Raw genomic sequence first — 16,595 nt, forward strand, 5'->3', positions numbered from 1 at the left:
TGGTTCTGGGGGCCAAACTGAAGAGTGGATTTGGGGCGTTCATTGTGAGGCTTGAACAATGAAAAAAGTGAATCGACAGTGTCCTTTATATACAGTGAAAATCATGATTTCTGGTTTAAACCGGTTTCATTCAGTTTGACTATACAATATTAAAGTCATTCCAATATGCTGATTTGCTGCTCTATTGGTCCTCAATTATTAACAATAGTTTATTATCAATGTTGAAACAGTTTGTACTGCTTAATTAAAACTGTTTCAACATTGATAATAAATGTTTTTTGAGCAGTAAATCCTCATATTAGAATGATTTCTGAAGGATCATGTGACTGAAGACTGGAGTAATGATGCTGAAAATACAGCTTTGATCACAGAAATAAATTACATTTTACAATGTATTCACATAGAAAACAGTTATTTTAAATGGTAATAATATTTCACAATATTACAGATTTTTTAATCAAATAAAAGCAGCCTTGGTGAGCATAAAATAATTATTTCAATAATATCAGCAATTTCAACTTTTTACTGGTAGTCTAAATAACATAATTTAGATTTTGTTTTGCTCCAAAGCATCATTTTCAAGTGTCATAAAAAAATGACATGATCAGTAAGTCATGGCAACTTCTGTTTTTACATTACTTTAACTCAACAACATAGAAGTTATACAAGATTCAACAAAGTAAATGAAATATAATTTAAGTTGAAATTACTTATAAAGCCAATCTCTTTATACTTGAAATTTTAAGGCAGCAACTGAACTTGAGTTTCAAAGTTGACATAGGAGGACTCTTGTTTTTACAGTGTAATGATAATAATAATGTTCATTAAATAGCAGATATGCATCAGGAGTATTTTAACGCACTGAACTCAGCATGGAGAAAGGATTTAAAAAAGAAGAGCAGATGGGATTTTATTTTGCTCATTGCTTGTTTGTCTCCATTGCTGTAATGAGCTCTCGGGTTCCCACGCCAACCCAACCACGCATTCACACGGCATTTCTCGCAGACTGACAGACAACTCAATCCATAACAATAATTAATTTATGGGCCAAGCTGTTGTGTTGCTAAACGTTGGAACAACAATCGTCTAAACCCAAGCGTCAGCCTGTTGCATTCGCTCTGTTTAGTGTGCACTTCAGGGCGATGTGAAACCTCGCATGATTCGGCTCTGGTAACAGCTGCTTCATCACAGGCGAGATCCTGTATTAGCACGTGAGCTAATTGTGCCCTGCGCTGTGCGACGGATGGAAATGGATGTCTTTAACATTGCTCACCCTGTGATATCTTCAGCTGTATAACAGGAGCTGCTGCGCGACACAGGTGTGTGCGTGCTTGTGTGATACACACACTGCTCGAACGATTATAAATCACACATTATTACTGCTGTCAGCCCGGCGAGGGTGATTAGAATGAGTAGAGGTCAGGTCAGTAATTACATTTGTTGTTGTGTGGTCTAGCGCTGTTAATAACAGGTGGTATTGTGTCCAGGTGGACTGGGAAACTCATATTTGCTCGGATGAGCCAGCAACGCTCGCACCATTACTGAGTAAAATTGTCGGTAAGATAGCCAGCAGGAGAGCATGGGTTAAAACTGACACGATTAAGATGGTTACAGCTCTGAATCTAATCCATAAAGGGTTCATATTATTAAAATCCCAGTCACAGAGAAGCAATCTAGAGGTAGTAGGTTAGATAATACCACTCCTAAATACCAGAAGACAAATACGCTATTATCCCAGTGAGCAAGTCCGGCGGTGTCGACCCAACAAAGCACTGAAATTTGTTTGAATAAAACAACTGCGTTGAGTGTATGCCGTGTTGCACGTGTAGCCTAAGACGTACCCTGACGTGCACCTCTCCAAAAATGTAACATCGTGCCAATTCTACGCGGACCACAAACGCTGCGATTAGTCTGCTAGAACCCCTCCCTTAGGTCAGTAAATACATTTAACCCTTAAATGCATACCTCGGGTCTTTAGCGACCCGAGACATCATTCGCTGCCCTCCTCCTCATTCATTTTTTAAAGTTAGACATCAACCTTCTTAGTATTCCTCAATCAATCCATATAACAAGAAAAAAAAAAAGATAATTGAATGCCTGTTTTTCCACTAGTTGTTTTGTCAAAATTGTAAAGGGTCGCTAACGACCCGAGGTGTGTAAGATTGTAATTTTTTTTTTCTGCACAATAATAAATTAATCTATAAAGACAAAATAACTGCAATTCACCTGCAATGATGAACACAATGATGAAGTGACGTTTCACTCATACTTACTGCAGACTGAAAACGAAACAATAATAAGTATAATCTGCAAAACTTGAAATGGCTCAGCGTTTTACTGCAGAGCAAGTACTGAACGCAACCATATATTAGTGTCGCTGTCACTGATGGTGGATCTGGTGAAGGAAGCTGTCAGTGATCAAAATATTTATTTTCAAGACGTTGAGATGGCGAATATGATCCAGATGCAGAATGTACTGGGAAATGAGCTCTGACGAGGACGGTGGTGATGGTGTAAAACATCTGCTCAAACTGAACCCAAGCTCCAAAAGGGAACAAAATATGTTTTGTTTTATTTTATTCTTCTGTAATTGTTGCTCTAATATCAGTTTTATATATTATCGCGACAGGTATAGATCTATCCATGTTAGATATAGATCCGGGTCGCTGTCTATACGGGTGTATACGGTAATTTCTCTACTGCACGGTTATGACGCAATCGTTAGCCTATTTTTACAAAAAAATGGCTTCTTCAGGGAGATAGTGTAAGATACAAGGTAATGGAGCCTTTTATACATTGTCGTGTTTCTTTAGAAATAAACAATGGACAAATGGAGTCTTTAAACGCATCAGATGTAAAGTTATTTGCTGTCAAAGTGAGGCCAAAATGAATGGGAGTCAATGGGATGCTAACAGCAGGTGATGGCTTGGTTAGCAATGGCTTCTTCTTCTGTCTTGATACTGTGGGTTAAACCATCAACATGCCCGTGGACACTGCCTACTAGCGGTCTGCAAGTGTAATTGCACATTGACATGGACAACAACACAGAACAACAACACAGAAGAAAACCGATGCAAGTTGTGGCGTAGAGGATACGGCGTAGGTCCGACGCAGAAGTATAAATCAGCCATAATACAGAAACACATTCTTTTAATCCACTAAATGAAGAAAAAAAGTATTCTGATAGGTTCAAATATCTGAAATATTACATCATTGCTAGACCCAGTTATCACTGCCATCATCAGCCCCAAAGTGAAATGAATTATTAAATTCAGTCTTGTGTGAAACATATGGTCGGGAAATAATGGCTCTGTAGCCTGAGCAGATTTTGCGAAGTTCAAAAGTGTGGACGACTTCACAAAGCCAAAAGTTTCAAATGTGGATATTACACAAAGCCTCTGAGAGCTGCCCATTATAGAAGCATATATCCACTGCCACTAATAATGAGTATCTTCATTATCACCTCAGTGGTCTGAAACTGATTAAGAAGGTCTGTGAGTCAATCTCTGGCTGAATAATACCCACTTTAATATTTGATTATTCCTGTAATTGGGGGAAAATTCTAGCAGTTAAGTCACACGTTGAAATATCTCTTTGGGTTTCTCTAATGTGAGACTCTTTGCTGAACTCTAGCAGGAATGCATATACTTATCCATTTTATGGCAAATACTATTGATCAATATTTGTAAGGAATTAAAAAATGTACTGCATTGCATCCCATGATGCAAAATATAACATAAACTGGAGATATAACAAGAGCTCTTAATCTGATTAAAACAGCTATTCTTGTAGGGCTCTTCACATCACGAGCGTTATCCTATTGACTAATTACATGCAAACATACGGACTAACGGAGCATGTAAGCTTGACTGCCTGATGGGTAATCAATGAAACCTGTACACTTCACTGATTGTGTACAAATCAATCTCACACACAAGATCAAAAGAGACAGTTCAAAAACAACGCATGCACTTTTCACCTTCAAGGCATGAAAAGAGGATCAAATCACCATATAACAGAGCTTGTAATAGCCAAACAAGCTAAACTTTAGGATAAGAAAGACCTGTTCTTCACATGTTTCTCAGCAAATGCAAAATTGATCATATCTGCTTAATCTTATCTGGTTAATTTGGTTCTAGATTGAGTTAACTGCTTGACAAAACCATGACCCAGCAAGCAATTTCGTGTCTATTAGCCGTCCAAACACAGCGCTGACATCTGGGCTAAAACAAGGCAAAATTTGGGCTGTCAGTGAAAAAGTAATAGACGTCTAACCATAGCCCGAGAATAGACTAGTCATCTAGAACATGAATATGTCAAAGAAATGAAACTAAACACCTTGTGATCACTGTTGACTTTGCTTACATGATGGAATATCATACATCTTGCACGTTATTTTGGCAAGAAGACATGTAACCAAATTAAAGGATATTTTGGCTAGCCTGACGTCATCATACTCAGATTCTAGTCAGAATATGAGTCAGATTCTGCTCCATTGGGCTGTGATTATGGGGCGTGTTTCAACCGAACCAGGAAAGAAAATGCCACTGCACTCATTTGGATAGACCTACAACCAATCAGAGCAATGGAGCGACGCATAGTTGTCGACAGAACTCTGCACGCTGGAAGAAGAAGATGAGCGTAAACGATCTTTGCCGGTGTTGTAAAAAGTATTTAAGGATACACAGAGTACTTAACAACACGATCATCATTTTTGAGAGAAATAGTAAAGATGAATGCATATACCAGGGGTCTCCAAACTCGGTCCTGGAGGGCCACTGTCCTGCAGAGTTTAGTTCCAGCCCCAAATAAACACACCTGAACCAGCTAATCAGTGTCTTACTAGGCCCAAGTAAGACACTTTTTAGCTGGTTCAGGTGTTTTAATTGGGGCTGGAGCTAAACTCTGCAAGACAGTGGCCCTCCAGGACCGAGTTTGGAGACCCATGGCATATATACGAACAAACCCGTTTCCACCGAAATTACCCAGAACAATTTGTCCCAGGAACTTTTTTTACAGGAACTTTTTTCCCCCCAGACCTACTACTGTCTGCGTTTCGACTGTGGTCTAAAGTACCGTGAAGATTAGGCAAATTAGTCCGGTGACGTAGAACTGCGCCGACTGAGATTCAAGCTGTGCTGCTTTTGCTGGTTATGGATTGGTTTACTAAACAGGTAATTAACAAAACTGCAGAAAAAAGAGACAAGCACTGATATTTAAGCGTATTCTGAAAGCTTGTAAAGCTAGATTTAAAATAAGACAACATATGTTATCAGCTATTATGGACATTGACCGTGAGATGGCTCAGACATCAGACAGAAAGAGCAAGACTGATATTGATATTTGCTAAATGCAGAACGATCCTCACACAAAAGGCTTTTAAAAAGGCTGGTTGAAATAAAATGCTGAGAGCTCAACCAATCAGCATGTTTCGGAGGGGTAGATTTTTAACCGGAACTTCATTTAGACCCTCGTTCCTGTGGTCGAAACACACCGAGTAGCACCCCAAAGTCCCTAGTTGCTGGGGAAAGTTCCTGCGGTGGAAAAGCGGCTCAAGTTCGGCGGTTAGTCAGAAGCGCTCTTTGGTGACGTGCATGATTATGTTACAGTTGATCGTCTGTCCATCATCGTATAAAGCCTGCCCTGACAATTTGATTGGTCCAAACAGCTCTGGTTAGAGCATAGTTGCTCCACAACGGATCAAGTCCAGACCGAACTTCTAGACCTCAAATGTTGTGGGCGGGGCTAAGTTCGGCTGGAATCCAGGCTAGGGTTACTCATAACCAGACTATATCGTGTCTATAGTTAACCTAGAGACGGTGAAATGATGGCTATTGCTTGCTGGGTAGCAATGCACAATCAGTTGGTGACAATGTATAAAGGTATATAGTTTTAAAGAAAGACATCTTAGTACACCAAACTATGTTTTACTTTGTTGTTGCAAAAAGATGTGCTCAACATTCCTGTAGACACTTAGCTATTGCACCAGGCACTAGTAAATGTCTTAAGATAATCATGTTTTGTTGATCTGCTTTGGTTGGAACTTGGACAATTGTTGTGACTGACTTTCTGACTTGAACTAAGCGTTGATTCTCAATAAGCTATTGTGCTTGCAGCTCTACTAGACGAGGCTTAAATCCTCTACAATACCTTACAATACTGAGTCCAAATATAGCATTTACAGAGTTCTTCAGTTCCTCTGGGAAAAGACACAAAGTTCAACAAAACCACTGCCCTGCTTGAGACTGAGAATGAATTATTTCATGTTGTTTCCTTAAGTTTATGATCACTTACATTACTCACATTCTACATTACATTAGAACTCCACATTTAAGTAACACACCTTTCTACTCTTTCATGTTTTCAATAAACGATGCAAGTACTTTTGACACAGATTTGTCAAACTGGAAAGCTGAATGTATAGGTGTAAAATATGGACAAATCTATCTGTCTGTTTATCGACCAGTTGGAGTGCCCTGCATATTGACCAGAGAGCACTCTTCCCAAGACCATTGTAATTCCACCATGGACCACATCTCCCATAACCCATTGCCCAGACTCATTATGCCTGATTACATCCACCTCTCATTTGCCTTGTTAACTCTGCCTATGTAAGCCTTTTTTGTTCAGTCATTCAATGCAAAGTCGTGTATGTGTCACAACTGCATTTCTGAGTGCTCCTTCGATTATCTGTTATGGTTATCGATTATATGTTGCCTGTTTTCTGGATTTCTTCCTGCCCTAGTATCTATTTGGATTGATTGCCAGTGTTTTGACCTATTACCTGTTTTTGGATTACGTTTTTGGATTACACTTAATACACTACTGCATCTCCGAGCAGTTTGTAACAACATGCTAACCTTCAAACTTTGAAGGTATTTTACTATTTCAAACTAGGCTTTGTCAATCCAACTTTTAAAGTTTGTGGACAAACATGGATTACAGGAGAATACTGTCATTATTATGTAAATCATGAGCTTTTTCTTCGCATCTCAAATTATCAGCCTGGTCTTATTGGAAAACATACCTGTGGCAACGTTTTTGCAAACCCCAAAATACGTTGCGTCGTGCACGTTTCATGACGGTTTCAAAGTGAAATGTCCACTGGGTGGTACTAAAAGCTTAGTTTTTTCCGGAACAGATGACCATGAATCTGGCAACGTTTTGTTACGTTGGATTTTGTACGCATCACAGCAATTCTGGATTGAAATGTCCGGTGAGTGGTGCTAAAACCTCCATCACGTTAAATAACATACACCTTCACTAAACCCTAAACCTACCCGATAGTGTTACCAAAAGCAAATGTGACAAAAATAAAATTGTTACCATGTCATTTTAGCTTGTGTTTTGAACTCTTGTCTTTGAGCTCTTTTATCATGACTCATCTTTCACGGGATTCGTACCCGAGCCTTCAGATAATACAATTCTGTACCAGCTGAGAAACCGAGCAAGCTTGGTATGTCAGAAAAGCCGAACAAATGGAGCTGGTTAAGTGATGCAAACTCCAAAATGTATTTGTTTACAAATCATGGACTATGGTAAAAAAACGATAAAAAGTGCTTGCTGTTCATTTATGATGGAAACTGCAGTGATATGTACGTATTGGTATGTATTTTGGGGTTTTCAAAAACGTTGCCACAGGTACGTTTTTCCAATGAGACCAGGTTGAAAATTCCGTGGTGGAAATGACTATGTTGCAATTTTTATTTTGTTTACTTCATGCAACACATTTTTCATATTTCATATCAAGCAGGCTCTTTACTGACACCCATCTTTTTGGTAACTAAATACACCAAACGCTTTTATGAAGAATTTTCATACTTTAAAAGTTAAAGATATAATAAAATCTATTCATAAAAGTCTTAGGAATTAGCCAAGTTTTGGTGGTACACAGATACACATCTCTAGAGTCACATTTCCTTTGGACTGAGAGCTCAGCAGTGCTAAAAAAACTTGTGTATTACATTCTCTTGGGCGCATATCCATAATTTTGTATATTAAAATTAATATGCAAACATATTCAGCAGGCATATACGTGTCACGCTTATACATATTTGAGAAGGACTTATCCTTCAGTCTTGTTCTGCAAGTCAATAATTTATATTATATTGGATAAATATTTTATATTATTGTTATTATTATCAAGCAAATATTCCAGATGTGTCTTTGTAATGCTCAGTGTGAAAAGAGATGATGAAGTGACTCACCTGTTTAAGGATGCCAGCCGCCATCTCATGACCACAGTCAAAGATCACATGAAACTCTTTCCCTCGTTTCATTTCTTTAAGAAGGGGCTTGGCATCTTTTGTGTCTGCTGGTAGCTGCCTGATTTTTAATCGGATGTTGTAACGAGATGGAGCCTTGATGAGCTCCTGTAATCGAATCAGACCTAACCAGGAGAGAGAGAGAGACAGGAAGAGAGAATATAAATAAGGTTATTACAGTATTACAGGAATAGTTCACCCAAACATTTTTAATTCTCAGTCATCATATTCCTCATTCTAATGTTGTTACAAAGATTTTTTCTTTCATGGAAAACAAATGGACAAGAATAATTTATAGTCACCAAATATTGCAGCAAAATATCTATCCTATCACTCTAGCTTTAAACTGCTTAATGTGGACTATTAGGCACTAAAGTATTATAAACATTAACATTTATGAACATTGTGTACTGTAAAGAAGTTTATCAGAAAGCTCACATATCTCTTTTTTTAAATGAAAATATTTTTGCCGTCAGTGATGCATAACATGAACATGACATAAAGCATTACCTTTATTTTATGAAGAAGAGCAGCTTAAACAATCTTTTTCTTTTAAGTCGAACAACATTAAGCTAAATTACAACAGTATTGTCATTTGTGGTTGAAATATTCCTTTAAATGTACAACAGAGCATCTGAAAAATCATTTGGAGCCATCTATATGAACGCTTCATTTCATTCAGTTCTTATCTTTCTAATTAGAAGAAGAAAGATACGGATAAAAATATGGATGGATGTTTAAAGTCAAAATTTGGGGGGAAATGAAATTGTTAAGCTGCATGTGCCCTCACTCTCTATCGCTCTTCTTACTCTCTTGCTCTCTTCTCTCTTAACTACCTCCCAGTGAAATGTTGGACACGCCTGTCAATGAAATGCCACCTCCTAATGTAATGAAACATCACATTCTCACTTCAAAAGGTCATCAGCTGAAAAAATTATATCTAGGTTGCCCCCAAAATCCCATCGCCCTCATTTACTTCACACAATGAAGGACTTACTCCTCAGAGTTGTTCAACTATACAGGCCAAACGAGGAACCACAGATTTTCTAACAGCTAGCGCCAGCACAAACCGTTTTTTTTTACATTAAAAAACTACCGTCAGGATTTACTAAAGACATGCAGTGATACATTAGCGCTGAAAAGGCGTGGACGGAGTTATTTTTGATCTGATAACAGACTGGCTGATCTGATAACATATGCATTTGTAGGAGTTTCCCTTTCAGACACAGTATTGATGTGAGGAGAGTATTTAAAATCAATCATGCAAGGTGATTTAATAAGGTTTGCGCTCAACAATTTACTGGTATTTGCGCCTATATTTACCGCCAAAAAACTTGACTTAAACCAGACGTTGATGTGTTGGTCATTATGGAAATGATCCGGCTCAGTCTGTGTTCATTCATTTGCGTTTCATCAGTAGATCACGTGCAGAACTGTCCACTACCATCTGCGCTTTTTTTGGAATTAACCTCTCACAATTCTCATTAAATCTGGCCCTTAGTGTCTTCCTAAATCTATTTCCACTTTGGCCCGGTCCCAAACAACACTGTAAGATGTCCCAATTTTTGATTCAGAAGAGTGCTCACGTGCATCTGCTGTGGACTCATCAAAGTGTGGACATAAAGACCGCGAGGAATATTTGGAACAAGACAATTATTTGTTTTCCTACCTATGTTTTTGCAAAACTTCCAGTTGAAATGACCGCTAGTGGCAGTAAAACCAACAACCTTTATTTCTTTTCACACAAAAAATTATTATGTGACAGATTATTGATTAGTTAAGACTGCTTTTTGCATAGTTCCTTGACAATACTATGTTATGACCTCAAAATTATTTTATGCATTATTTGTAAAAAAAAAAAAAAAATTAGCATCACATAACCAGCCCCATATGTATGGCTTTTCTGATGAGGTAAACTTGCTCCATATGTAACCCCTCCTTTTTGAACCTAGCCACCCCAAGCGGGACTCGAACCCGGGTCTGCCGGCATGAGAGTCGGACACTCTAATGGTGTGTTCACACCCGACTCGAATGAAGCGTTTCGCGCGAGTGATTTACATGTTAAATCAATGCAAAGACATTCTGCGGCGCAAATTGGAAAACCTGAACTTTTACGCTTATTCGCGACGCGTTAACCAATCAGGAGGTTGCTCTAGTAGTGACAACAATGAGGACAAAATCATATGTGGATACCCGGAGCTGTACGATACATCTTCGTACTTTATAGAAACAGGAATAAAAAGGATCTTGCTTGGAAGAAAGTGAGTGAGGAGGTTGGATAATCTGGTAAGTTGTAAAAAATGCTCTTTACTCAATTTGCGCTATAATGTTACATAGGCTATTGAGACTACAAGCTAGTTAAAGCCGGCAAATTGGGCTTATTCGCCGTATTTTAAAACAATCCATGTCAGCCATTTCGCAACGAGACGAACCGGCTGGCAGAAGCCGCTCCTATTTGGCTAATTTGCGTCTGTTGTGTAGTGAATTTCGCGCAAGAATGAAGCGAGTAAACTCAAAATGTTCAAGCGTCCAAAAACGCGTCTGGTGTAAAAGTCGCGTCTGGTGTAAATACACAGTAACAAGGAGGCTAAAAGCTGCAACATCTAGTGTCAGTCGCTAGAGCGCCTCTTGAGATCAGAGGAGTGAGGTTTACTCGCACAGCGACTACTAGCTGTCCTCCGTTACACATAGATCACGGTCCAGGGGAGAGTGAATGGTAATGGAGAGTGTGGTGTAACTGTGACATTAGCATTGTGGCTAATAATTACGTGTCAACTTCAACTCCCCTGCTGAAAATAAGTACATAAAATAAAGTACATAAAATAAAAACACTATCCCAACCTATGCTGCTTTGGTGCTTAGTTTGTGTCCCTAAAACTAGGTCTTTCCCTGAAGGTCAAGTTAACAAAACAACTTCTGCTGAGAGATACACTGCCTTACAATTTGCATGAAAAAAAGAAAAACAAACTTGTCCAAGCTGGCGGTTTCGCTGATCTGTCTGGTCGGCCATCTGATCTCCCAGACAAGCCTCCAAAACCTGACCAGACTAAGCAGTTTGGCCAACCGGGAGACCAACTAACCATCTGCCTGGTTTAAGTTTTTCGCCCTTAAAGCTCATCTTTAATCATCAAAATAACATATTTAAAAGATTTTTCCTATGAAAAAAAAAACATCATGCCTTAAAATAGCTTGACTTTAACTCTACAGCCTTGCTTCATTTAGTATACGCATGAATATGCAAATGAGCCCCGCCTCCACTCACTCACACCAGTTTAGAGACCAACTCGCTCAACTGTACTGTAGTAAACGCTGCACAATGGTATCACTCTTTACAATGTCGGACACAACGGTAATCAATATGATTATCCTTTTGCTTGACTATGTTATTAAACAGCAAATAATGTGTTACTAATGTTACACAAACCATGTTCCCTTTGGCCATCTCAGTCTCATCTTCCTTCAGTATCAGTCAGTATCCTTAGAAATGCTTTGAACTTCTTGGAACGTCAGTGGAAAACATCGTAATATACATCATATTCATAATTCACCCACTAAATGTAAAATTTTTCGTATCAATAGAAAAATACACTGGCATAACCTGCTTCTCTTGAGACTCCCCTGCTTCAGAGAATAGTTAATGATATGCTAAGTCCCGCCCCCCTCATGACATGATTGGTTACGATGAAGTTTGTGACGTCAGAAACACCAGCAATTTCAAACCGTGTTTTTGGTTCACTGCAGATTTAAGGAGAAAATACTCAGCGATGTTGTTGACTGATGAATTTCCACATGGTTTGTCTTAAAGTGTATTAAAACCACACACTTTTAAAATGCACACACTGTAGCAGCATAGATAATTTGGTTTGCATGCATTGATAAAATGTCTTTGATGGCTCATGGCTTCCTGTGGGTCACTAACTGAGGCAGGTTTGCTCTTCTAGGCCTTTGCTAAATGAAAAACTGCATGTGGTGATTTTTACTGATTGTATCTAATACCTTCCAACTGTTTTGTTGATTCATATTTAACAAAGCATATATATTACATCAGCTTAAATGTTTATTAACTCTTCCCCCACCAGCGTTTTTGAAAAAAGTAGCCAGCCACTGCCAGTGTTTTTGATCATTTTCACAAAAGTGTCATGGTCCCCAGAATATTTTGGATATCTGAACATGTTATATATCAAAAGAAAGAACAAAGCCTCTACTTTTAAACTGTTTTATTCTAGCTTCATGCATTCTATTTCTATTAAGTTTGATAAAAAAAAAGCAACATTTTGAGCAAAAAACGGAGGAAATCATGTTTTTGTCAAAGACTATAGTATCCAGATCAGATTCAGAGCGATGATCAAACACAGATGGAGTAGATGGAGTTCATCAACACCCCAAAGCTTCACAGTCCTAGAGCTCGTCCTGGGTCCACATTTCATTCAGTAACATTAGGGAGTTTTGATTTATCTGTTTAATGTTTGTGATCGCGTTATTTTACATATGCATCTGCTTACATATGATATTGCTTGTTTCTACTTCTTATTTTCCTGTGTTTTGATCAGGAGATTCTGTCCACTTTCAGAAGATGTGTAATAGCGCCCCCTACCATATAACAGTGAAAACATGGAAAGCCGTAAATTTCCATCAATGGCGTGGAAGTGTTATAACCACTGTACGAAAGCCCCCAATAATGCAACATAACAGCCCGTGATAAATATCCTAGGAGAGGCTGCATCGTTCAAGTGCTCCATGCCAAAGTACCTCAAAAAAGAAAAAGAAAAACCCCAGCCTGTCTGACTGTAATCGTCTGTGGTTGTCTAGTCCTCCTCTAGAAGAGTGCCGCTAGTGATGTGTGATGAATGCCGCTTCCCTTTGGCATTAATTGAAGAGGAAAGTGAAAGCTGGCTTCTGACTCGAAGTTCTGAGTGCTCCTGACAGGAAGGTCAAGGTTAATGTAGCCTTGACTGTACAGGTTTAATTATCTGTGACTAAATGTGTAGAGCAAATTGAACCAGATTTAAAATCAGGTCACAGGTATGACATAACGCAAAGGTTTTACACAAGAAACATCTACACCCCTGCTGTCTCGTTAATATCAAATTAATTCCGAGATCTGGAAAGACATTTGAGAATTTCATCCCGTGAAGTTACTTCTGTTAAAGAGGTCATGAACTGCATTGTTTTATTGTTTTTTAATGTTTCCTGGGGTGCACTTATAAAGTTAGTATGATTTTTACATTAAAAATTCTCATAATTTAGAAAGGCATTTTTCCTACCCAGATTTGAAAGCTCTGTTTAAACAGGGGCGTGTCTGCTGTGAGACTCCAGTGTTAACGCCCGCTGCTGTGATTGGCCGCTGTGAGACTTCAGTGTAAACGCCCACTGCTGTGATTGGCCAATGTGCGACTTCAGTGTAAACGCCCACTGCTGTGATTGGCCGCTGTGAGACTTCAGTGTAAACGCCCGCTGCTGTGATTGGCCGCTGTGAGACTTCAGTGTAAACGCCCACTGCTGTGATTGGCCGCTGTGAGACTTCAGTGTAAACGCCCACTGCTGTGATTGGCCAATGTGCGACTTCAGTGTAAACGCCCACTGCTGTGATTGGCCGCTGTGAGACTTCAGTGTAAACGCCCACTGCTGTGATTGGCCGCTGTGAGACTTCAGTGTAAACGCCCACTGCTGTGATTGGCTGACATCTTTGCATAAAATAAATATTACACGTGGAACTCTCTCGAAACTTTTAGCACGTTTTTACTATTACAGCTCTCAAGGTTAACTAACCGTGAAAAGTGTTGATTATGGCATTATATTCAGATCTATGGCATTATATTCAGAATGTAGCATGAAAGTTTGCAGTGATGATCACTGTAGCCGATCACAGACATGTTGAGAACATGAATGCAGGATCTCGACAATGCAACTCGATTTCTGCACACTAGCGAATGCTTTCATCATAACTAACAGTGCAAACACAATGTAAAAAAGTGATTTGCTGATTGTTACAGAAGTTTTGGTGTGAGTCCAGAACTCAGTCACTGATAAACTTGCGCTGTTTGATTGACAGCTCCAGCGATTGTAATGTGATCACTTTCTATATAAAATGTTATCACAGTTTAAATAACATTATTTTCATCCTACTAAAAGATTGTTGAAAATAAATAAGCACATTCCTAGCATTAGGATCCTTTGGAAGGTAATGTTATTTTTAGTCCAGTGATCCTGTATCTCTTCTCTCCTCGTCATCTCACTAACACTCTAGTGGGCGGAGCCAAAGTTGTGAGGATGAAGTAGGAGTTGATCTTCTTCTTCAGATGTGGTCTTTCACCATCTATTATAGGCTCATTGCACATCATTGCACAATGAGTCGTTCTCTGGGCTTGGTTACAATAAAAGCTGTTTTTGGACTAACAAGGAAGTTTTCAGTTCTGAAACTTACAGGATATTCTTATAGTATGGTGACCTCTTTAGGTTACTTGGCTTGGATGGAGCAATGAAACCTCACATAAATATCTGGGTGTGAATATCCAATGTATTATTATGCATTTTGATCAACTCTTTTCACATCAGATGCTGGCTGTCCGATTTGTGGCCTGCATTTTTTTTTTCTTTGGCTAGAATTAAATTATCTTTAAGTTAAATTAAACTATAATTTTACCCCAGGCATAATCGTCCACTCGTTTAAAAATGCATTATTAGTTTAAATTTAGCACATAAGCAGTGAAGAGGCTCCGATTACAATGGTTGGCATTAAAATTATATTAAGACCATGAAGTATTTCGTAGCAATATAAATGGCAGTTTCAGAGCACCAGTTATCAAAGCAATTATCAGGACATTACAGCAAAGCCCTCAAAATGATGCCAGTTTGGAAACATGGCAGCGCAGCTGTCTAAACAGTCTTGTGGGCACTGTTAGAGCACATGATGGGCTGTGGAAAGCACCACTGGATTGGTGCACTCAAGTAGAAACAATTGAAATGGATGAAATGTTTTGATGAAGGCAATTTTCTCTCTCGTGCTGACATACTGAAACAGGAAGTCGGGGTGGGGCATATCAAAGTGATTGTGCTTGTGTTTAAATAGCCAATAGCCTATCGGGCACTATTCAAAATCAATTTTGTGGTAATCAACATTATGCCACAAATGCTGTTGATTGAGCTTAACTTGTACCGTAAATATTCCTTTAAGACTACACAATGGTCATTTATTAAGATATTAATTTGGGGAATTATAGTAACTCTTGTTCATTTTGTTTTTTCTACATCCCAGTGAATGTTGATTTGCAATCACTGTTGCTCTCTGCTGATGCAGTTTGCCCATGACTGGCATATGCATAACCTATTAATGCATTTCCCTTGACACATTAAATAATTTAACAGCATTTGTTTTCTGCAATGCAGATAGACACTATGTTACACGGCTCACATTTACTTTGACAACACACATATCAAGGTATAAATTATCAGAGCTCTTTTATAGCTGACACATTCTTCTAATAGAGCTCATTTTACTCCGCGCTGCAGTGGCGCTTGCACATATGAGCTACCATAAGCTCCTTTTTCATTGCTTTGTCTGTGTTGTGTCTGTTATCTGTGTACATTCAATTATGACAAAAATCCAAACATAGTTATGGCACAAAATGGTCCAAAATTCTACATTTTTTGCCATGACTATCTCAGAATTTGTCTCAGAATTATTGCTTAGAATCTCGTAATTTCAACTTTGTCATAATTATGACTTTTTACACCATAATTATGATTTACAACCTTTTTTAATGTGGAAGACACAGGCTTCCATAGTTATTGAACAAATCTGTTGAGTGAATGATCCAATGACTTACTCATTAAGAGAGTTTGGTAACACTTGCTATGAAGCCCATGCTTATAATGAATTATAGATTTGGTCGGCATTGTGTCATAGCTGGGGGCGTGGCGTGGGGGCGGAGTCGACGTGGGGGAAAACAGTCCATTCCCCCACAATGTAAATGCATGGGGTTAACCCAGTATAGCCTGTGTAGAATCACTTTTGCCGCTCGACAGAGCAAGATATATAGAAAAACTGAGCCATATTGGGTCAGATTGTCCGTACAGTAGCTGTGACTGAAAAACGACCCAACGGAATCAATGGCCAGAGGAGTCATTTTCTCATCAAAATACATGCAGCTTCTCCGAACTCCATATGACATGCCAACTTCATAAATCTTTCCATGAAGACGTTAATTCAGTGTTCCTGAATTTAATGGATCAAAAGTATGTATTACATATGTTTTAAAATGATCATAAAACGTGTCTTGTGCTATGAAATTTATATTTGGAGTTGACATGTCCGTACCACACTATTATTAG

General features: G+C 38.7%; 1 protein-coding gene across 1 annotated transcript in view; it reads right to left on the minus strand.

The window, feature by feature from the left end:
• Positions 1-16,595, minus strand: part of grik2 (glutamate receptor, ionotropic, kainate 2) — a 342,712-nt gene that overhangs the window by 216,569 nt on the left and 109,548 nt on the right. Inside the window, exon 4 of the mRNA XM_079836135.1 lies at positions 8,208-8,389. Within this exon, the coding sequence (XP_079692261.1) occupies positions 8,208-8,389 (182 nt within the window). The remainder of the gene's footprint in view (positions 1-8,207; positions 8,390-16,595) is intronic.

Source organism: Gobio gobio, assembly GCF_949357685.1.
Source record: "Gobio gobio genome assembly, chromosome: 15".
Taxonomy (NCBI): domain Eukaryota; kingdom Metazoa; phylum Chordata; class Actinopteri; order Cypriniformes; family Gobionidae; genus Gobio; species Gobio gobio.